Source organism: Rhinolophus sinicus, linkage group LG06 (assembly GCF_036562045.2).
Source record: "Rhinolophus sinicus isolate RSC01 linkage group LG06, ASM3656204v1, whole genome shotgun sequence".
NCBI lineage: Eukaryota > Metazoa > Chordata > Mammalia > Chiroptera > Rhinolophidae > Rhinolophus > Rhinolophus sinicus.
Window position 1 is genome coordinate 166,144,524 of NC_133756.1, and position 23,344 is coordinate 166,167,867.

The window sequence follows — 23,344 nt, forward strand, 5'->3', positions numbered from 1 at the left end:
GGAAAGGAGTCGCGGCTCGGGAGGACGGGGGCTCGGGAAGGTTCGGCTCCGTTCGGCTACGCTCGGACGGACTCGGCTCCCGCTCGCGGTGGGCCGGGCGGAGCCTTTGACGTGAGACTCTCCTGGCCAGGCCGCGCTGCGTCGGAGGCCGGCGAGCGTCGGTCCCACGGTGGGCGACCCTGTGGGCCGGGGCCGACGGCTGGCGCGGCCTCCTAGGCGCTGAGGAGGGCTCGCTCAGAGCCTCTCGGAAACCCTCGTGCGGCCTCGGACCAATTCGGACCGCCTCGGCTCCGCACTTCGGGCCGTTTCGGCCCTCCTCGGTTCCGGACTCCTGGCCGTCGGCTCTGCTCGACTGGGCCGCTTCGTGCGGGTTCGGCCTCTGCTCGGGCGGCCTCGGCTGCGCTCGGCCGTCGGCCTCAACTCGGCTGGGCGCGCGGCTTCGGGTGGTCTCGGCTGGGCTCGGCTGGGCTCGGCTAGGCTCGGCCAGGCTCGGGCGGCCTTCCTCGGGCGACGCGCTTCGGGCTCCATCCCGACCTTCGGGCGGCCCCGGCCGGCGCCTTCGGACGGGCTCGGTGGAGTCCGGATGGAGGACTCGGACTCGGCCGCCAAGCAGCTGGGCCTGGCCGAGGCGGCAGCCGTGGCGGCCGCGGCCGCTGTAGCGGCGGCGGCCGCGGCCGCGGCGGGAGGCGAGGCGGAGGAACGGGTGCTCAGCAGGGACGAGGACTCGGAGGAGGACGGGGACGCCGAGTCGGAGCGCGAGACACGGCGGGTGACGGCCGTGGCGGTGATGGCCGCCGAGCCCAGGCACATGGACATGGGCACCGAGGCCCTTCCTGGCCCCGACGAGGCTGCCGCGGCCGCCGCCTTCGCAGGCAAGTGCCGCCCGCCCGCGCGCACCTGCCCCGCACGCACCCCGCACAACCCGCCCACACCTGCCTCACACGTCTGCCACGCACCTGCCCTGCAAGACCAGGCCACAACTGCCCGACGCACCTGTTTCCATACGGGCACGTGCCCGCCCACCCTCCCTGAGCACCTGCCTTACACCTACCTGCCTTGTGTGCCCGGTCGTTCCTGCACACCTGCCCTGCTCGCGGAAACCTTTTTCCTTGTGCCAGTCCACCCCTCGTGTTCAGCACTCTGTGCTCTTTCTGGAAGCTTCTCGGCATCTGCTGCTTGCCCTGCCTGTCTGCTCCATCTGTCCTGGGTGCTTGTGACAGGCAGGGGTAGAGGTCACACATGGGTCCTGTCCTAGCGGAACCTGAGGCCTGGGGGTGGGCACCTCTGGACACCCTGAATTCTAAGGGCCAATTCAGGTGTGACGTGAGGGCTGGACAGCAAGACTGTGGTCACCCAGCTTGGGAGGGCCGGCAGCTTCCTGAGGCAGTGACCGCCAGAGGTCAGCTGCCTGCCTGTCCCTCTTCTCCTTTATGGATCGTCCCAGGGGAAGGCTGGCACAGGCTGCTGGCCCATGTTTCATTCCTTGCCACACAGAACATTCCCATTCTCAAGTTTTGTGGCCTACGGAGCCCCTGGCAAGTGGTTCAAAGCGCCCCTTAGAGGTAATCCCAGACGGTGGCCCAAAGGAGGTAGAGACTTTCCTGAGGGTGTACCCCTTCCCAACTGGAAGTTCCCCAGGGACCCTGGAGGACTTGGTACTGAGTGTCCCAACCCTTGGAGAGCGTCTTGAGCTCTGCAGGTTTCAGAATCGAACAGCAGCTTTCCGGTCACGGTGTGTGGTCCCTGTGTGTGTGCACGAGAGGGTAAATCTCATTCGGTGTCCATTCAGCCCATAGGTGGGGCTGGCAGGGGCCAGCACCCGTGGTCTGTGTCTGGTCTGTTGGGGGTCCTCAGAAAAGGGAAGGAAGAAGGCTTGTGGCTCTTAGGTGCAGTTTTCATCACTAAGCTGGTTTTAACATTGGGATTTTGAACTGAAGTTTTTCTTCAGGTGTTTGTCCTTTTTGCACATTTTTTTCTGAATGTGGACATGTGATGTCACCCATCACGACATCAGGGAGCTATATTGATGTTTTCCTGCAGAATTTTACGTAGTTGTGTTTTGCATGTGTTAAATCGGTAAAACTTTTTGTCATGAATTACTGAGGTTCAGTAGTTTCCAGGTGTAAGTAACTCAATAGGACACGTTGCCTGCTGTGGCCTCCTCCTTGGGCAGAGGGCAGCTTGCCTGGTCTTTAGACTGAGGTGTGTCCAGACAGGGGTCCCTTCTGCATGTGCTCACTGGGAGCACAGCATGTGGTCTGGTTGTGGCGACAGATGCAGGATAGGTGTGTCCAGTGTAGTTGATGAGTGTGGGTTAATGGAATGTGCAGAAGTCTTTCCACGAGTATTGTCAGAGCACCTCCCACGTGCCAGAGACTGCCTTGGGCATTCTAGAATGCTGTGTGACCTGAGGGGGCCACTGCCTGGTCACGGAGGAGCATGGGTGAAAGGCTCTGTAGAGGTGCTGTCATGGCTGAACAGTGTGGGCACCGTGAGCGGGCAATGAGCCGGTGAGGGAGGGTTTGGGGGTGACAGGTGGGAGGGGGGATGTAGGGCAAGTGGGGTGCAGCACACCTGTGGACACGGCAGGGGGCCAGGGACACAGGCAGGTCACCTGATGGTGTACAGAGTAGGTGAAGGGGGGGCAGGGCCACAGGGAGGGGAAGACCTGCGGGATCCCCTCCGGGAGGGGTATCCTCCCTGAAGGGGGGCGAAAGTGGGAGGGAGCTCCTGTAGGTGGCGCTGCTGTGTGATCCGTGAGCCTTTGCCGCCTGCGGTTTCCTCCTAAAAGCGGCCAGAAGCCAGGGAGTTGGGCAGAGCCTGGGGCGGCCCAACGGGTGCGGGGCATGCTGTCTGCGCGGCTTTTCACTGCCGGGAACAGCTGTCCTGGGAGGCAGATGCCGCTTCTCTCCTGGAAGAACCTGATCATGAGACTGGTCTGGAAGTACTGGTTCAGCTTTTGCGTGAAAGTGTTGGAAATGCAGACACCTTCGTGGGGAGCCCCGTGGTCGGCCGCGTGGGAGGCCTCTGGCTCTGACTGCACACTGAGTCAGGCTCCTGTGTTGCAGAGGTGACCACTGTGACGGTGGCCAATGTGGGCGCCTCGGCGGACAACGTCTTTACCACATCGGTGGCAAATGCTGCCTCGCTTTCGGGACACGTTCTGGTAAGCCGCCCAAAAGCACCCCAGGGCCTGCTTTAGCTGCGACCCCATAAGGGTGGCCCATCTCCCCAGAGCTGGGTGCCCAGCGCCAGGGAGGGCACAGCTGCCATGCTGCTTTCAGGGCCTTGCCGCTGGCTGGGGGAGTGAGAGCTGAAGTGGACCCAGCCCATGAAGTGTGGGTGGGCAGAGGTCCCCTTCCCAGCTGTGTGGTCAGGGACAGTGCTCCTGCCTCCTTGCCCGATGGCCACACAGTGGCCCAGGGGTGGGAGCTGCCAGCGTCTGCCCATGTCCAGCCTCTCCTGGTCATGCAGTTCCAGACACTTGACGGGTCCATGCCTTTGCGCCCCGCAATCTGCACTCGTCACCTATACAGTCCCCTGCCTGCCACACGCCTCCTCACACGCTGTGCACAGCTGGTCACGTTCCCAGCAGCGTTTGTGCCCAGAGCCAGAGCCTTCTGTGATTGTTGCATCACCTGGTTTATCTTTTATATTTGAGGCCTTCCGTGATTTGGAGGGACAGCCTGTTTGCAAGTGGCAGATGCCAGGGGATGGGCTGTCTCCAGCAAGGGGTCTTTTCCTGGAGCCTTTGCCAGAATTGTTCCTTACGGTTTCTTTTCAGCCTAGAGGGCACACCTGGGAGGTGCCCGCTGGCAAAGTTATTGTCCTCGGGATGGCAGCAAACAGAAAATTCTCCCTGTAATCACAGTGGGGGCGGGGAGTGGACACAGACTCAGTGCAGGTTTAAGAAACGCGGTTTATTTCTTGTGTCAGGATGCACTCAGACCGCTGCGACGCTTTTGTGCTTCCAGCTGGTCACTCCTTTGTGGCAGCAGGTTCCGTCCCGTCTGTCTCCGCAGAGGGGAGTCCCAGAAACTACTGGGGTCGTGTGGGAAACTGACAACAGGGGAGGGGTCTCAAGTGTCTGTGTGCTCGCCTGCCTCGTAAGGAAAACACTTTGATTCTCAAACGAGCAGAAAACAGTCGTTTTCCAGTTGCGAGCCGCACGTCCTCAGTGGTTGGGCACGTGCAGTGTAGACACGCTGACAGGCACTGCCCCAGTGTGTGCGCATGCGTGCATGTGCTGTCAGGGCCCCTCGGCTCCATGATAAACTCCCACCCGCACCTGCAGGTGCGAGGAGGTCTCACTCTGGCCTGGCTGGTTTTATCCTCAACCCGAGAGCATTTGACCATCCCAGAATGCTGGCTTTGGGCAGGTGGCTTGGAGGCCTCTGGCCCATCCAGAGCTGTCTGAGCAAGGCCCTGATGGCTATCTGAGGCGGGTGCCTGGTGGGCAGCGGGCTGGGCCTCAGCTCCAGCGGGGACAGGAATGGGGAGGGCGAGGGGGCTGGCCCAGAGGAAATTGGCGGGTCACGGTGGCGTCCAGCTGACGAGAGGTGTGCATGCCATGTGGTTTGGGAGGCCCTGGTGTCTGGTGGCTGTGGGTGAAGGGCCTTGGAAGGGACCTGGCGTGATAAGGGGGTCGTGCTCCAGGCCTGGCAGTGACTGTAGACTTGGCCTTGGAAACCCTCCCTTGAGACCCATGGTCTTACAGGAGACGCGTGCGTGGACGTTGGGCGCCTCCTGTTTCCAGCAGGTTTTTGTGGAACACGTTTGTTCTGTAACTTTCACAACCAATGTGGAGCATTTGCTCAGGTCAGCCAGACCTAGCATTGTCCCTTCTTGTCCTTGGCTGTGTGTTTAAGTGACATCTTTGCAAGAGACCCACGAGGCATGGCAGGCATTCCCTTGTTGGTTATAGTTAGCAAGAACCTCGCTGTGGGACCATGTCTCACTGTGAGGTGACATGCCCCGTGGCTGTCGCTGAGACAGCTCATGGCCTGTTCCCGCCTACAGTCTGGTAGGACCGCCCTGCAGATCGGGGACAGCCTGAACACGGAGAAGGCCACGCTGATTGTGGTGCACACGGATGGCAGCATCGTGGAGACCACCGGGCTGAAGGCGCCCGCTGCTCCCCTCACCCCAGGTACCGCCCTCCCGACAGTGCACCCCTCAGCTGTGCGGGCTGCTCTGTGCAGTGGCTTAGTTACGCTTGTGGGAATTTGGGGACGTCAGGTGTGACTGAGTGTCCATGGGAAAGTGGGCTTTTCCAGGCTGAACGAGTTGCCCCAAGGGGAAGGGCAGCACCTCCCGTTGGATGGTCCTGAACAGCTGGAGAAGCTGCTGCCAGAGCCAGGCTGAGTTCTCTGGACTTTTCTGGTTCATCTGGGTGCGTTCGGAGTCTCTCACTGTCACCATGCTTTCTCCGCCAAGGTCCTCAGTCTCCTCCAACTCCTCTAGCTCCCGGCCAGGAGAAGGGCGGCAGCAAGTACAACTGGGACGCGTCCGTGTACGACAGCGAGCTGCCCGTGCGCTGTCGCAACATCAGCGGCACCCTGTACAAGAGCCGGCTGGGCTCTGGTGAGCGGCCGGCGGCCACTGCTGCCTCTGCAGCTCGACAGCCATGCGGGGGATGTGCGAGCGGGAGGGAGAGGTGGGGCAACACCCACGGCCTAGTTCCTGCATCAGCGTGGTGACCTTAGACAGCCGTCACCAGCTCAGGGGAATGTGGTTGAGTCTGCGGTGACCATGGACGTGGCTGAGAGAAGGGAAGTGGGCAGTTGGCTTCATAACCTGTGGGTGCCAGTGGTGAGGGTGGTGAGGTCACGCAGGCCTGGATGGAGCGTCCGAGGAGGGGCGGGGAAGGACGGTGCCGGGGCAGCAGCCAGAGCTGGCCGCAGGTGCCGTGGTGCACGCCAATAGCCGTCCTTGCCGTTCCAGGTGGCCGTGGGCGCTGCATCAAGCAGGGGGAGAACTGGTACAGCCCCACGGAGTTCGAGGCCATGGCGGGGAGAGCCAGCAGCAAAGACTGGAAAAGGAGCATCCGCTATGCGGGGCGGCCGCTGCAGTGCCTCATCCAGGTGCCCGCTCCCTTCCTGTCACGGCAGGAGGTGCCCAGCCCCAGGCCCCAGGCGAGCTCACACTAGGTGTCAGTCCCACTCCCTAATGGCCAGTCACTTACCCTCTGTCTGCTTCCCGATGTTTCCAACGGGGTGACGGTGATTTGCTGTCAGGAGTGGGTGACCAGGCAGTGGGTCCCGTGTGACTGCAGGCGACTTCCAGACAGCTGACTTCCTTGCCCGTCAGCTTACCCTCCAGGGCGCAGGTTTCTCAGTGCTGTTTCAGCTTTGCTTCCGGGGAGTTGGTAAAGATATGATGCGTGGAAGGAAGGAGGTGGGAGCGAGCATGGAGAGAAGGTTCTGGAAATCGTGGTTCTGTCTTTAGGAATGGTGGCTCAGCAGTAAAACTGACTGAGCTCTCGCAGCGCTGACAGCTCACACGCGGGCCCCTCTGACATGTCCCCATTCACTTGCAGGATGGGATCTTGAACCCTCACGCGGCTTCCTGCACCTGTGCTGCCTGCTGTGATGACATGACCTTGGTGAGTGCCCAACATGACCTTGGTGCGTGCCTGCCATGACCTTGGTGCGTGCCCACCATGACCTTGGTGCGTGCCCGCCATGACCTTGGTGCGTGCCCGCCATGACCTTGGTGCGTGCCCGACATGACCTTGGTGCGTGCTGGAGGGTGCAGCAGCCCCCCCCCCCACCTTGGATAGAGGCACATCCTTACCTCTAGGTTCATTGGTCCCATGTCCCTGGCACCCCTTCGGATCACCCAGGGCTTGTTAATAGTCTCTCGCTCAGCTTCTGCATTTCTGGTAGCTGGTACCGCGATGGGGGCACGTGGGCGGGCGGCCCCTGAGTCGTGTTCAGGACACTGCATTTCCTTATGTCACGGGAAGCTCCTGTAATGTCACCATCTGAACCCAGAACCAAGCCCTTCCTGTGGTTCCAGCATGTTTACGTGCAATTTCACACTCTGTTTTGACATCCGTTCCTGAAATGCTGCCTGTGCTCACTGGTCAGACAGTGTTGAGTCCTCAGCAGTGTCTCCTTGTCCCAGACTCTTTACTGTTGCAGAAAAAATGATTATTCCCGTGGGTTTTTACACAGATTCACGAGTGGGACACTCACATGGAATGTATGAATATGCCAGCTTTGTTTCAGCCTCCTCGGTGTTGACTGTTATATTGAAATGTTAAAGTGAAAAGCTGCTTTACGACACCTCCTTATTTTATTTTCATTGCTCATCCGGTTCGTTATAAGAAGCTCTGAAAGAAAATTTAATTGGAGAGACACGCCAGGTTCTTGAGTGGAAGGCTGAGTATTCTAAACTGTCTAGTTCATGGATGACTAAATATGATTCTAGTGGAGTAACCGGGGGGTACTTTTGTGAAACTATAATGATTAAGTTCGTTTGCAAAAACTAATCGGCAAGATTGGCAGAGATCTTGCTGGAGTGAAGGGGGCCCTGGCTGCAGTCCGCAGGTGTCAGTCTCACAGAACACCAAAGGACCTGTGCACGGAATGCTGCTGACGGGAGTCGGGGGCCCAGGTACTCGGAGCGAGGTGCTGTGTCCGCAGGCTGGAGACTGAGCACGGTAACGACACTGCTTCTCCCCACACTGACCTACAGCTTGAAAGTCCCAGCAGGATTCTTCGTGGAGACAAACAAGCTGACTCTGGACTTTATGTGGAAAGGCAAAGGAATGGGGCAGCCAAACCAGTTTTTTGAAGGAAGACTGAAACTAGAGGAATCACAGCATGTGACCTTATACTTGCTATTTCCTTACCGCAGTCACACCACGTGCGGCTGGCGGGGGAGAGAACCTCAGATCGGGGCAGCCGGAGGCCACAGGGGACTCACCGTGTTCTTTTCAGCACATGGCGGGGGGACAGTTCATTGGCACAGAATGAACCTCAGCAAGATCTCACACTTCCACAGGCAAATTCAGAATGGATCACGTCTCCGTATGTGAAAAATGCAACTGAACTTTTTAGAAGAAAATCTGGGAAAATCTTTGAGGCCTAGGGTCTCTTAGATGTGACTCCAAAAGCAGGATTCGTAAGACAAAAACTTGGTAAATTGGACTTCGTCACATGGAAGGACCTCGGCTCCCACCTCAGGAGTGGGGCTGCAAAGAGCTCCATGGGCCTGCTCCCCGAGAATGGCACAGCTGGTGAGTTACAAACACCTGCTGGGTCTCTGGAAGGCCCGCAGGGCACTTGACAAAGTCAGACAGGCCAGGCCAGGCCCTGCCCCTCCCTGCCCTGCCCCAGGGAAGGGAGCTCCACTCCAGACGGATGTGGGCAGAGCACGGGACCTTGTCCCCAGCTCCCAGGCAGGGTCCCAGGCATCGCGTGGGGGGCTCCCCTCCTCACTCCGCCTCTTCTCAGAGGCCAGCTCTGCCCCCACCGTCCTCACCCCAGCGTGGAGGACCCTGCATGCGGTCACTCTGCTAGATGGGTCCGCTGTCCCCGCCCCCAGCTTCACAGCTCTCAGAGCAGTGCAGGTTTTGGAGGTGCTGAGAGGGGCCCCCGTGCTGTGACTGCTCAAAGTCGCTATATAGATCGGCAGGAGGCCTGGAGAGAGGAGTTGCTGTAATACTTTTCCTAAAATGTCCGGTTTTCAACAAGAACAAAACATGCAAAGAAACAGGGAAGTGTGAACCATACAAACCACACAGTGGAAAACAGGCCAGGGGAGGCGCCGCCTGGGAGGGCCCGGTGGCCACAGCAGAGGCGGCTTCCGCGGACCCTCTTCGCGTCCAGAGAGCAGCAGAAAGCCACCGCTGGAGGACTGGCGGGGAGGTCTGGTTAGCTCGGGCTGACCCGCGCTGGAACAGCAGGGTCACTTTCTCACAGCCCTGGAGGCCACTGTCCCGCCACACGGCCTCAGCTTTCATCACCTCCTGCTCCAGACACACCACCAGGGTCAGGCCTGGGGACGCAGTCTAGTCCATAGCGGAAGGCGTGACGAGTGTTGTTTCATCAGACGGGAATTTCAACAGAGACGTGGATGTTACGCAGGAGCCACTTAAAAATTCTGGAAGTAGAGGCGGGACGCCTGGCGGAGCTCACGGAGACACTGCTCGAGTGCCAGGAGCCTGCGACAGGCTGTGGTGTCATGCACCAAGCTGGGGACATGCCGTGGCGCGGTCGTCCTTGAGGGTTTGCAGCCATCAGGCCTGGGGCCTTGTCCACGGGGGCTCGTCTGTTACGTTCATTGCTTCCTCTGTTGTCACTGGTCCACGGGGGCTTCTTGCTTAGTCACTGCAGTGCCTCTTCCTTCCCTGTGTGTCTGGGGACAGAGCCTCTGCTGGACTGTCACCATGTGTAGGGTGGAGGTATCCCCTCCCTTCCCATCTGACTCTTCTCCTGGGAATTCCTAAACATTTGATATGTTGACGATACTCTTTCTTGTTTTCAAGCATTGTTACTCACGTATTCTTTTTGAAATTACCTCGTGTCATTTTGAGGAATTGGTGGCCTAAAGGGAAGTGTGAGGTCTGAGTGCAGCTGGCTGTGGGGGGGGGAGGGGGCAGCCCTGCTGTTCTCTGGCTCCCCCGGAGACGGGTCACCAAATCAGTGGGAGGCACAGACAAGCTAGGGTGTGCCAGCCTGCCCACCGCCTCTCTGCCTTCCCCCCAGAGCGGCCCCGTCCGGCTCTTTGTCCCGTACAAGCGGCGCAAGAAGGAGAATGAGCTGCCTGCAGCTCCGGTGAAGAAGGAGGCGGCCAAGAACATCACGCTGCTGCCAGCCACCGCTGCCACCACCTGTGAGTTCCCACAACACAGAGCTTCCCTTCCCTTTCTCCTGCACTTGTGTCACCACGTAGTGCATGAGCTGTGGGTCCTCTGGGCCAGCAGGGTCTCAGGTCGTCCCGCGTCCCCTTCCTGTCCCGCCTGCACCTCGGGTCCAGCCCCTGCCGGGAGGACCGCCCTCTCCAGAGCCCGTGCCTGGCACACAGTGCACTCAGGGAGAGGTTTCCTGATGTCCTGGGTGCCTCACTCGCCCGCCCGAGTATTCCCTACATGGCCCAGGGCGGCTGGGGGCCATGGTGCCATCCCAGGCCTCCTGGGGGCATCAGTGTCACACCTTCCTGGTTTTCGGTTTTGGCAGCTCTGACTCACTCCTGCTGTGTGTCCAGGAACTGGGACAGGGAGAAGGGAGGGAAAAGCTGGCTTCTTTTTGAAACCACAAAACGGGTGGAAAAGCTTTAGAGACATGACAGGCAGTGACAAGAGAAACGGTTGGCAGGTAGCCCGCTTGCTGGGGGCTTTGCAGAGACCGGAACCCCGACGCTTGATTCACGGGGAACGTCTCTGAAGCCACCTGCATCCAGCACTCTGGCCGTCCTGTGGGCTGTATGCAGGGCCACCTGGACACGGCTCAGCCGACGCACGGCGACCTCAGTGCGGTCGGCCCAGAGGACGTAGGGCAGCGATGCTATGGCGGCACCACTGTTTTTATCTCCAGCTTTGATGAAAGTCTCGTTCTTCGTTCGAATGACAAAGTAGTTTTGAATTGTTTTTAATCTTGTTTCTGTTTTCCAATTCGGCAATACAGTCACGTGTTCAAAATTCAGTGTAAACTGTGTGTGGTACAAGGTCAGCCATCTCTGCTGAGCCCCTGGTTGTGTCCCCACGGGCGCCCAGAGTCACTGGTTTCTTCCGTGTCCTTGCAGAGGTGACTGGAGCGTGTGCGGGAGGCATGTGCTGCGTCCACGCCTGGGCCCCGGGCCCCTGAATCTTCTGGGATCTGTGCCATGGGGCCGGCCGCCTGGGCCCTGCCGGGCCCACCATGTGGTAAAAAGCACTTCTGCTTTTCCAGTTACTGTGACCCCCTCAGGACAGATCACTACCTCTGGCGCGCTGACCTTTGACCGGGCGTCCACTGTGGAGGCCACCGCCGTTATCTCGGAGAGTCCGGCCCAGGGTGACGTCTTTGCGGGAGCCACAGGCAAGTAGTCTGGGCAGTGCCTGACACGCACATACATCCCACCTCACCCCTGCTGACTCACGGGGGTAGCTGGCCTGGCATGTGGAGGGGCCTTGAGCAGGGGGTCTCATTGGTAGGGAGCCAGGCGGGCACCAGGCAGGTGGGAGGCGTGGGGGTGGGGCAGGCAGGGGCCCCTCCATATGCCAGGCCGCCTAAGGATGGGGTGATCAGCTGTGACATAGCCCACCTCACCTGTGACACAGCCCACCTCACCTGTGACACAGTCCACCTCACCTGTGACACAGCCCACCTCACCTGTGACACAGCCCACCTCACCTGTGACACAGCCCACCTCACCTGTGACACAGCCCACCTCACCTGTGACACAGCCCACCTCACCTGTGACAGCCCACCTCACCTGTGACACAGCCCATATCACTTGTGACAGCCCACATCACCTGTGACACAGCCCACATCACCTGTGACAGCCCTCATCACCTGTGACAGCCCACCTCACTTGTGAGACAGCCCACATGGCCTTTGACAGCCCACATCACCTGTGACAGCCCACTTCACCTGTGATAGCCCACATCACCTGTGACACAGCCCACATCACCTATGACACAGCCCACATCACCTGTGACAGCCCACCTCACCTGTGACACAGCCCACATCACCTGTGACAGCCCACTTCACCTGTGACACAGCCCACATCACCTGTGACAGCCCACCTCACCTGTGACAGCCCACCTCACCTGTGACAGCCCACCTCACCTGTGACACAGCCCACATCACCTGTGACAGCCCACCTCACCTGTGACACAGCCCACCTCACCTGTGACACAGCCCACATCACCTGTGACAGCCCACCTCACCTGTGACACAGCCCATATCACCTGTAACAGCCCTCATCACCTGTGACACAGCCCACATCACCTGTGACAGCCCACCTTACCTGTGACACAGCCCACATCACCTGTGACAGCCCACCTCACCTGTGACACAGCCCATATCACCTGTAACAGCCCTCATCACCTGTGACACAGCCCACATCACGTGAGAAGCTAGGAAACACCGTTTGGTGACTTCACTCTAGACCAGGGGTGTCCAAACTTTTTCAACTTTTTTTACCAAGGGCCATATGCGGTAAAATACACAAACAGCCGGGCCACTCACTCAAGGTGAAGTACGTATTGCCTCACCTGGTTTATTTAAGTAAACTAAATATATTTTTGGAATTTGCTGCGGTCCAATTAAAAATGGGTTGCGGGCAGCAGTTTGGACACCCCTGCTCTAGACCATGTGTCCAGGGCATGTAGTTGTGAATATTCTAGCACCCACATTAGGAAAGCAGAAAGGCTGTGGGAATTCATGTTTGTGCCATATTTTGTTCCACCCCATATGCCCCAAGAACTGTCGCTGCCACTGTTCAGACCCATCCGTCCCCACGTGGCGGGGGCTGCCCTGAGGGTGCAGCTGTGGACAGTTTGAGGTTTAAGGTCTGTGCAGCCAACAGCGGGGTCACGAGGCCATCTTGCCCTCTTCCCATGACAGTGCAGGAAGCCAGCGTGCAGCCCCCATGCAGGGTGGGTCCCGCGGAGCCCCACTTCCCCGGGTACCAGGACAGCTGCCAGGTCGCACCATTTCCAGAAGCTGCGCTGCCAACAGCTCATCCCAAAATCGGTGAGTTTGGAAACATTGAGCGCGCATGCCAGCGTCTGTCCTCAGACTGTCTGAGTGAGGAGGGAGCCCTAGATCAGGGCGGGGCCACCGCCCGTCGGATGAGGACACAGCCACGCTGGTCACTTGCATGTCGTGTACAGCGGCCCCTGCCACGCGACAGGCTGCTTGCCCATGGAGCCCATGTCACATGAAGCCTGAAGCCCCACCGGCCCTCAGGAGGAAGGCGGTGGGTCTGTCCTCCCTGTGTGGACACGTGTCCCCAGGCAGGGCCTCGGTCCCCCCGGAGCTACGGTGAAGGTGCTGACACAAGGACATCCCACTGCATTCACATTGCGCTTTGACTTTTCGTTTTGCATTTTGGACACATTTCGGTGTCACTGCAGTCTTTAAAGGGAGCGTCATAGCCCCAGGTGTGGACCTTTGTGTTCCTACATGTCGCTGTCACAGACCACATGGCAGATTGAACCGTGTTCACAGCTTCAGGAGGTCATGACCTTCTCGTGTCACTTGCTTGTCTCATTCTCTCCTGCTGCCCATTTAAACTCTCCATCCTTGAGGCTCCCTCACTTCTGCCCCTTCCCCTCACCACACCTCTGGCAGCTGCCCACCCAGGTAAGCGCCGGGGCCAGGCCACGTCCGGGGAGCCCTCCCTGTGCACACCAACAGCCATGGCTGCTTGTCCCATGGCCCGCTTGCTCGTTCACTGACTCATTTCAGTGTGGACTGTGGTGTCCTGTTTTAGTCTCTGGGCTGTAACCCGTTACTGCTGTCATGCGGGAGACCCTGCTCGCTGCGCCATTTGTCGTGCGGGGCAGCCTGCGGGGTCTCTGGTCCCGCTCCCCAGATAAGAACGCAGGATATGGTGAGGCTGAAAAGGAACACCCACGGAGCCATGGGTAGGGGAGTCATACCACTATGGTCTCACTGGAGGCTGGGTTCACCGGACGTGCGACCTGCTGTCCGTTTTTCTGCCAACCGACCGACAACTCTCCTCCACTCTCCTCGACTCTGCTCCTCTCCTCTCGGCTCTCCTCCGTAGCTGCAGCAGTTATGTTAGTGGCTAATTGGCTAACTGGCTACAGCTGACGGCCAATCAGCCACAGCTGATGGCCATCTACTACCCGAGCCAGCACTCTTCCGCGTGAGGCTGAGAGCCTGGAAACTACTCTCTGGGGCTCTGTCCCCACACTCCACCCCTACAGGGTCTCGCCTCATAATCTACGTGACAAGCGTCTTCCGCAAGGATCCCTGTGCCATATTAGCCTACTGACACCTACGGACGAAAAGAAACAGTAGTCTTAAGGAACCAACAATGGCAAATCCCTTCTATCTGGGAGGATACATGCTAGCTTTTTGTCCTGGGAAAGGAGGGTCGCTGCCACTGGCACCTTTCCCAGTTTGTGGTACCAGACCTTTATGGCAGTGCTTGGGGCCCCTTGCATAGTTTCAACATGTAACAGAACAGGGGACCCCATAATAGGCCATAGTGAGAGCACATAGTTTCCTCGCAAAATCATCCCGGTATTGGGACCTCTGTATACTACAGTCACTTGCGGTGGCCACTCAGCCACCACCCATGGAGTCACTTGCAAATCATGAGTCAAACCGGCCCCCCATGGGGCTATCAGGCCCAACCATCGACAGTGGGGGCTTTTGACCTGCCAGGGCCAAGTCCATTGCATAGTGATATGTCCCCAGGCGGACAGTCAGACGATCCATTAAATCATGAATTGAAGGCACTGCAGCGTGCAAGGGTGGCGTCACCTTATTTAACTCCCTATAGTCGACAGTCATTCACCAGGTCCCATCTGGCTTCTTGACAGGCCATACTGGGGAGTTAAAGGGACTGTGCGTTGGCCTCACAATATGTGCCTTCTCCAATTCCAATATTGTACGACCAATCTCCTCCTGTCCTCCTGGCAGGCGATACTGTCGCACTGTAACCACGCGCCAGGGCTGTGGCAATACCTGAGGAGGGTGGTGAGCATGCCCGCATGTCACCACTTTCACCACCCGGATCCGGAGACGGAACTCTCCTACCGACGTCCGTAAGCTGAGGCCATGTAGCACGTCCACCCCTAGAATATTCTCCAGAACGGGGGAGACATAAACCTTGTAGGTACGAGGAGGGAGCCTTCCTATACCCAGTGGTAAGGAAACGGCTTTCACAGTCACAGTTTTTCCCCTGTAGCCATCAATGCAGACTGCTGGTCCGGGGAACAGTTCTGGGTTCCCATAAACGAGACTGCAGTCAGCACCAGTGTCCACTAGAGCCAAAACCCTCTGCACGTTAGAAAGGGACCAATGTATGGACAGTTCCACGTGGGGCCTCCGGTCCCTGCTCGTCCCCTCTGACCGGGTACCTTGGCCCCACCCCTAATCAAGCTGCAAGGGGTCAGCCTCAAGCGGCTGCATGAAGTCCTGGAGGGACACGGGTCGCGCTTTCCCAGACTCCTCCTTTATGTTTCTCCGGAATTGTTGTTCCGGACGCAACTGTTTCCAAAGTTCCAGCAGGAGTGCATTGGGTTGTCGGTCTATTTTCTTCCTATCGACCCCTGCTGCCACGAGATCACGCCACATCTGTGCGCGTGTTACTCTCTGAGGCCCGCGACCTCGCCCCTTTACCTTTGGTTTGGGCTTCCAGGTCTCAACTGTGCGGACCTCCTGTCTTAACTTCCTTTGCCTCCGGCTTTCAACATCCCCTATGGTGGCCATGGCAGTTGTAACTTCATGGATCCGTCGCCCTACATACGGTGTAAGAATAGCAACCAAGGATCCAAAAGCACTCGCAGGTGCAGTATCCAAAACCAGATCTCTCATGCTGGCTGTAAAAAGCTCGTCATCTGGGCCCTGCATGTTGAGGTTAAAAATAGCATGTCTCATACCCATTTCACGGATTATTTGAGTAAGTTCCGTATATGACTGCCATTGACTCACATTGTCTGGCAGCTCACCAGCCTGTCCCCATACTGTGCGTACCGCAGCCGTGAGCCACGCCATTAGAGAATGGTTGCCCTGGTTGTTGGCCAACCTATGGCAGTTTTGTAACCTTTGTCGCAGGGACGGATGCACTGTCACGAAGGCTAGCTTTTCCATCTCGCCTGGGGAGCAGAGAATGCTGTCTGCTCCCTCATCCCATAAACGTAATAGCCAAGCCGAGACTGGCTCTCCAGGGCGCTGTCTGTACCGCCTCCCCAGCTCCTGCAACTCAGTGGGAATCTAAGGGGTGTAGGTTGTGAACTCAGTCACAGCTGGGTTGCCAGCAGAAACGCCCCTGTGGCCCAAAGGTTGCTCACGTTTTACCCTTTGCTTCAAGATTGGCCGGGCTTGGGGGTTGGGAGCAACATTGCCTCCACTTGCTTCCTCCGCCTCTGCCTCAGAGTCTCCACTGTGGGGCCCCTCTTCCAACAGGCGGACCTGGGCTTCCAGCGCTTCCAACTGGGACACCTGGTATGGCACCTGGGCCATTTCATGAAGCGCATTTTCCGTGTTGAGACTCAAGGCCGTGAGGAACATCCAGCCCACGCGGCAGGCTGTAGCCTTCTCCTCCTCCGGCAACCGCTCAGCCAGAGCCTGCAGGGCCCTCTCCACACTGGCCGGAGAGCCGTCCATGTCCTCCCACCCCCCCTTGGGGGTCCAACCCTTGAGAACAGTGGCCACCGGACACCACACACTGTGTGGGGGCCACACATCCTCCTGCCCAGAGTCAGACGCCATTCCTACCTGGTCGGAATCTTGCTCACTGTGCCAGGTGTCTGAGTGGGTGGAGGCCTCGATGTAAGATGTCCACAGCCCTCGGAGCCTACAGCAGCAGCCCACCAAAAAGCCGGTAATGCCTGCTGTGGCCAACAGGGCGGCATGCCATCCGGAGGCTCGAGAGGACCACCAATTCACCGAGGGGTCACGTCTCTCCCAGGCAGACTGTGCCCCCCCTCTCTGGCGTGGCTCCTCATGGGCTTCCTGAGACTGCGTTTTCACACGCACAAACTGCTCTACCATCCCTCGGAGAGCCTTGGCCGGCGCCATACCCTGCTCGCTGCGCCATTTGTCGTGCAGGAGACCCTGCTCGTGCGACCTGCTGTCCGTTTTTCTGCCAACCGACCGACTCTCCTCCACTCTCCTCGACTCTGCTCCTCTACTCTCCTCAGCTCTCCTCCGTAGCAGTTATATTAACAGCTAATTGGCTAACTGGCTATAGCTGACGGCCATCTACTACCCGAGCCAGCACCTTTCCACGTGAGGCTGAGAGCCTGTAAACTACTTTCTGGGGCTCTGTCCCCACACTGCCCTGGATTTGGCCCCTAGTCCTTTGAACGTATCCCTACTTTCTGACACAATGAAGCGTTGGAGGTTCGTGTCGGGTTTCTGGAGAGTCCTGACCCTTTTACTGGGGACAGTGTTGCAGAGCCGAGGGCAGGCCCTGGTCATGGCTGGAGCGCTGCCCACATATGTCTTGTGCAACCCACGTAGTGGCCTCACGTTGGCAGTTTGCAACAGGCCACGGTGGGGCGTGTGGGGACAGAGTCCCAGAGAGCAGTTTCCAGGCTCTTGGCCTCACATGGAAGGGTGCTGGCTCAGGTAGTAGATGGCCATCAGCTGTGACTAGTTGGCCATCAGCTGTAACCAGTTAGCCATTAGCCACTAATATAACTGCCGTAGCTATGCTAGGGAGTTGGTTGGCAGGCAGAAAAGCAGATGATGGATTGCGGGTCGTGGGGATCCTACTTCGTATGTCTCACCCGGCCGCCATTGAGACTGGGGTGCAGGAAGACCCCTTGTTGGGGTACTGGCGGATGTTTGCTTTTGTATCTCCAACCCAGCCACCAGCGAGAGTATAGTGGTATGACTCCCCTACCTATGGCTCCGTGGGTGTTCCTTTTTGGCCTCACCATGTCCTGCGTTCTTATGGGGCGAGCGGGACCAGAATCCCTGCATGATAGGTGTGTACACCAGAAGTGACCAGTGCTGGAAGCAGGGCTCCTCCTTGGCGGCCTGTGGAATGCCCAGCAGCACACAGCCTGGGCACGTCTGACCCCAGCTTGTGTCCCGAGCCTCCAGGCCCATCTGAAGCCACAGGACCCATTAAGCTTCCTCCCTTTTCGTCTTTGTGACTTTCTTCTCAGAAAGGACAAGAGGGCTCAGTCCTGTCATTGGTGATCAGGTGACCTCACACGCCCAGGAGCCTTTCTGCATGGCCCGCAGACACGTGACCCAAGGCTCCCACTCATTTCTGTAATTCATTAACTTTGTAACGGGTGGGGGGACACTGGTGAACACTACATAAGTTTCAGGTGTATGTGTCTCTGTGCGGCTACAGCTCAACACCGCAAGTCTAATTTCCATCCCTCACCGCATGTGACCCCCTGTGCCCGCCCTGCACCCTGGTTCATGCGTCTGGTTTACTGTTTGTGTGATTTAATCTGGAGCCACTTCCCTCACCCTGTCATTGTCCTCTCGATGGTCCTGTGAAGGCTCGTGGCTGCCCTGCACAGGCACCTTTTGCTGGTCTGTGTGTGTCATCTGTGGACAGCCGGCTTCCAGCCTCTGCTGTGGAGCTCTGAAGTCCCAGAATGTCCCCACATTGGGAATGTTTCAGGAGAAGACCCTGTGACATTAATGCCTACGCTCCAGGATGTAAAGAGAAGTCAGTGGGGGAGTTTTGATGCCAGGAACTGCATTAATGTCTGCTTTTGTTTGGCTTTGGCCATTCCAGTGTTGACATCCTTGCCGGCCCTGGCGGTCCCGCCCTCCAACCCCAGCAAACCCATTTCTCCCGTGATGGTCAACGGGCTGGAGATGTCGGAACAGCGGCACTGGCTGTACCTGGAGGAGATGGTCAACTCCTTGCTGAACACGGCGCAGCAGCTGAAGACGTTGTTTGAGCAGGCCAAGCAGGCCAGCTCCTACCGGGAAGCTGCCGTGGCCCACGCCAGAGCCCAGGCGGATGCGGAGCGGAAGGAGGTAAGGGCGAGGCCGAGAGCTGCTGCTGCTGAGCTCTTCCCATAGCTAAGTGACAGCTGTTCCTGGTAAGGTGTTCCGGTTTTTATAAGTAAGATCGGTTTATTTCAAAGGGGAACCCGGTTTAGCAGCCAGCCGTCATTTTGAGTTCACCTGTGATGGACGCTGTTACAAGTCCAGGTCAGCGTCACACAGCACAAGCATCCTTTATTCTATTAAGTTTCGAGAAACAGCCTGTGTCTGTGGGCAGCCGCATGACAGATGCACGGCTCCCATCACTGGGTCCCCCTCCTCGGCCCGAGCTTTCTCCACCTGCTCTCAGCCCCACGGCGATAGTCTCCTGGCCCCTGAGGCCCCATCGTGTTGTCTCACTGCGTTCTTGAGAAGTAGTCCTGTGTGTGGCGTCACTGTTGACAAAGCCTCACACCCAAGGGTGTTACTACAGTGGAAAAGCCGCTCACTTGGCCCTTTGGCTACTGTTTCTACATGGCTGCTGCTTCAGGCCGAGACCTAGGGGACAGGTGGCCAACACCAAACAGGTCACCGGAGTTCCAGTAGGGTGGACAGCAGGCCGTGGCCATGGGCTGCTTCTCGGCTCACACCCAGCATGGGCAATGCTGTGAATTATTGGGGGTGGGGCGGCCTCCTGCAGGACGGCTTCCCGGATGGGAGGGGGGAGGTCAGGGAGGATGAAACGCTGGTGCGTTTTCAACGTGAGCATCTCACAGTCAGTGTGGGTTTGGGTTTGTAAACAGAAGTGAAATTGATTATTTCTTCCCACATCTACATAGGAGAATTTTTTTTTCACTTATTCTCAGTTTTTATTTATTTTTAATAGCTTCTCTTTAGTTCAGGTCTTTTTAAAAGATTTTATTTGGGGAAGGGGAACAGGACTTTATTGGGGAACAGTGTGTACTTCCAGGACTTTTTCCAAGTCAAGTTGTTGAACTTTTAATCTTAGTTGTGGAGGGTGCAGCTCAGCTCTGGGTCCAGTTGCCATTGTGAGTTGCAGGGGGCGCAGCCCACCATCCCTTGCGGGAGTCAAGGATTCGAACCAGCAACCTTGTGTTTGAGAGGACGCACTCCAACCAACTGAGCCATCCGGGAGCTCAGCGGCAGCTCAGCTCAAGGTGCTATGTTCAATCTTAGTTGCAGGGGGCACAGCCCCCCATCCCTTGCGGGAGTCGAGGAGTCGAACCGACAACCTTGTGGTTGAGAGCCCACTGGCCCATGTGCGAATCGAACCAGCAGCCTTTGGAGTTAGGAGCACGGAGCTCTAACCGCCTGAGCCACCGGGCCGGCCCATATTCTTAGTTTTTATAGATCAGAGGAAAGGAGAGCTTTTGGGGCCTTCATTTTCTAAGTGATTTCTTAATATGTGAATAATTGTTTTCTTTTACAAAATTTTTTATATTTCACTTATAGTTGACATGCAGTGTCATGTTAGTGACAGACATTTATGTAACTTATGAGGTGACCCCAAGAAGTCTAGTGCCCACCTGACACCATAGCGATTAATTGGTTTTCAAGAAAGAAAACCATTGCTTCTACTCCTGAAGAAAGAGATAATTTAAAAATACTTAAAAATGTATATCCAAACTAATACCTACTTAGTGCTGAATTTTATAGAGAGGAGAAAAGCATGAGGACAAAAAGAAAATTATAATTATTTACCTGAATTATGTGGGTTCAGCTCTGCATCTTCGTAGAGGCCCCTGGCCTCTTTCTCCGTGTGATGTCAGGGGTTTCAGTGTGAGAGCCCAGGACGGGTGCCTGTCACCATCACTGGAAGGCCTGGCCGCGTGCAGATAACTGTGAGGCTGACACTTATGTGTGACGTGAAAACAGAGAAACGAAACCAAACCGGCCAGTGGCTCCCACACCTGAAGTGGGCCGACAGCAGCTGACTCATCAATGGAGAAATGAAACCAGCCACACACACAGGAAACAAACTGTGAATTTGATGCTTTTTTATAGCAAACTTGCCTTCCGGCCAGTTACTTACATGGTGCAAACTTCTGTAGCCGAGATGTTTACGGGGAAGATATTGGACGGGGTCCCGACACCAAGTGGTCCGGCCGGTGCTGGGACCTGCGTTGGCCCCTCTGCGAGGCCTGAGTCTGCTGACAGGGCTGGGTCTTCCCTGAGGTCCGGGGACGGTCTGTCACGCTGAGAGGCACTGGCCCAGCACCGGCCCACGTCTTAGTGTGGTTTCCTTCGCTCTGCTTGCTTCCCCGCTGGCCACGTGGGACGACCCTCTTTTCCTTCAGTTCCCTGAACGCGTTCGTAGTGGCTCCTTAAGTCTTAGCTGATCCCAGCACTCTGCTCACCTCGACCTGCTTTTCCCCTTGAACAGAGATGCAAGTTTCCTTTCTTCACGTGTCTAGTAATTTCTGGTGGTTTGCTGGACACGGGTTTATTTGTGGTGGGACTGTTGGATTCTGTCACCCTCTCCTGGAAAGGGTCGGGTTGGTTCTAGGGAGTCCTTGGGTTCCTAGCTGGTCCTCTCGAACTTGTGGGGGCTTCTGACACTTTGTTAGGTGGGTCTGTGTCACGTTCCTCTGTCTGACACTCTCTTCATCCTGCATGTGGGTGGTGTGGCTTTCCTGGGCTTGGGGCTGAGGTGCTTGCTGCCCCCCAGCCTCCTGCTAGGGCTGCAGCCCCCACGCTGTGCAGGTGGGGGGCCTCGTGGAAAAGCCACCGCGCCTCATGTCCTGCAGTCCCTTCTTTTCAGGGCCAGATCCTCTCCGATTCTGGCCTGCTTTACGTTGCTTTCAAGCCATCACGTTTGTGTCACATGCAGTCGTGGCTGGGAAGGTCCGCCTTGCACAGGCAGCTCTCGTGCTCAGCCGCTAGCCCCACGTTCTCCTCTCCGCTCCTGAATGACTCGTGGCAAGTGTGCTGCTGGGTAATGATGTTTTATGATTTCATTTCTAAGTATTTGGTGTTCATAAATATTGTTCCGGTCCTGATTTGTAATTACTTAATTGCCTGTGGTTTTTGTAATTATAAACAGTGTCTTGATTGTTACTGCACATTTGTATTTCCACGTTTCTGATCGTAGCCCTAACGTGCAAAAGGAAAGTGCACAAACATCTCTTCGTTGATATGTAATTTACACACCATGAGTCACACTGGAGCATCGCCACTGTCTAATTCCGGAACATTTCATCCTCATCCCCCAAAAAAGACCCCGGCCCCTGAGCCCCCCTCCCAACCTCCCCGGCCCTGGCCGACACCCGCTGCTCTGTCTGTGGGCAGGTCTGTTCAGGCGTTTCACGTACACGTGATCTCACACCGGTGGCCTGTGCATCTGGTGTCTCCCTGAGATCCATGGTTTAGCGAGGCCCGTGCCCCCTTCACGGCCGAGTCACACTCCCATGTGTGGACGGGCCACAGAGGCTTTTCTGTTCAGCAGTTGGTGGACATTGGGTTGTTTCTGCTCTCTGGCTGCTCTGGACACGTGTGTACAGCTGTTTGTGTGCACATGTGTTTTCACTTCTCTTGGGCAGAGGAATTATCAGGCTGTTTCCACAGCTTTGTGTGTGGCTTCCAGCTTCTCATAGCCTCACCGGATCCTGTGGTCGCCCGGTTTTCTGGTCCCAGCCGTCCTTCTGGCTGACGGGCTGTGTCGCGGTTTGGGCTTGCGTTTCCTCAATGACCTCTGGCACTGGGCTTCTTGTCACCTGCTTGTGGGCCACTGTGGACCCTCTTTGGAATACTCTCTCTTCAGATCCTTTGCCTGTTTTCAATCGCGTTACAAATCAATGTAATATGAAAACGGAGCTTACTGTATTGATTCCTAGGTGTTACTGATCACGTATCGTGTGGCAGGCCCTGTGCGAACTACTGATCAGGTGTTGATGGTTTTTGTAGTTTTTCTCCCAGAATCAGAAGGGATTTGGGGATCATTTGATCCCCAGGTGGGGAGGAAACCAGCGATGTAAAGGGCAGCAGTGGGGTCATCCGCTCGTGCCCACAGCCCAGGCCGCGCAGAGGACAGCTGCCGGGTCTATCAGGCTGCCCTTTGGTCCGGCAGGTTCCTTCTGGGGACGGCAGGTTACACAGCTGCCCCAGGCACGTCTGGCCATGAAAAGAAGGAGCGTCTGATGTGTCTTCTAATTGTATGTGGAAGCAGAAATCAGAAAACAGACACGTGCATCCTTACTTGGATGGTCCCTGAGTCATGGGTTCCCAGCACACCTGTGCCCCGCGGTTGCATTCTGTGGGCCTCCCTGGGGACAGAGGGACGGGCAGCGTGGGACACTCGGGTTGGTAGCTCCAGTCGTGCAGGAATCTGAACTTTGTGCTGCTGAGGAAGCAAAAGAGGAAAATACTCTTCACTTCTTCTTTCCATTTCCTTTGCTGACCACTGGGCCTTTCTGTCACAGAGTGAGGTTCACGAGTAATGAGACCCTGCTCCCTCGGTGCCCATTCTCGTGTGGGGGGTGGCAGCAGGCGCATGCCGGCAGAACGGCAGGTGTGCTCTTCACCCAGATGGCACGTGACGTTGCGCCCTGCGTTGTCCCCACATAGAACAGCCACAGCTCACGGCCACTTTGAGCCTCACCTCACACTTCGAGGGTCCAGAAACTGAATTCCTGTTAAGGGCTGGCAGGTGGCAGTCGCCAGTGCAGGAAGGGCTGACATCCGCATCCCTTAGGTCAGCTGAGAACACTGATGTGGCTGGATAGGCA

General features: G+C 57.2%; 1 protein-coding gene across 5 annotated transcripts in view; it reads left to right on the forward strand.

Annotated features, from left to right (window-relative positions):
• Window positions 1–338: 338 nt before the first annotated feature.
• DEAF1 (DEAF1 transcription factor) overlaps window positions 339–23,344 on the forward strand; it is a 29,134-nt gene continuing 6,128 nt past the window's right edge. For 2 of the 5 annotated variants that reach the window (XM_074336988.1, XM_074336989.1), the window contains exons 1-10: window positions 339–872; window positions 3,069–3,166; window positions 5,020–5,149; window positions 5,437–5,583; window positions 5,944–6,083; window positions 6,539–6,604; window positions 9,717–9,843; window positions 10,899–11,027; window positions 12,561–12,689; window positions 18,403–18,650. In XM_074336988.1, the coding sequence (XP_074193089.1) occupies window positions 584–872; window positions 3,069–3,166; window positions 5,020–5,149; window positions 5,437–5,583; window positions 5,944–6,083; window positions 6,539–6,604; window positions 9,717–9,843; window positions 10,899–11,027; window positions 12,561–12,689; window positions 18,403–18,650 (1,503 nt within the window). In that variant the 5' untranslated portion in view covers window positions 339–583. The remainder of the gene's footprint in view (window positions 873–3,068; window positions 3,167–5,019; window positions 5,150–5,436; window positions 5,584–5,943; window positions 6,084–6,538; window positions 6,605–9,716; window positions 9,844–10,898; window positions 11,028–12,560; window positions 12,690–18,402; window positions 18,651–23,344) is intronic. The other 3 variants (XM_074336987.1, XM_074336990.1, XM_074336992.1) reach the window with 3 other exon arrangements.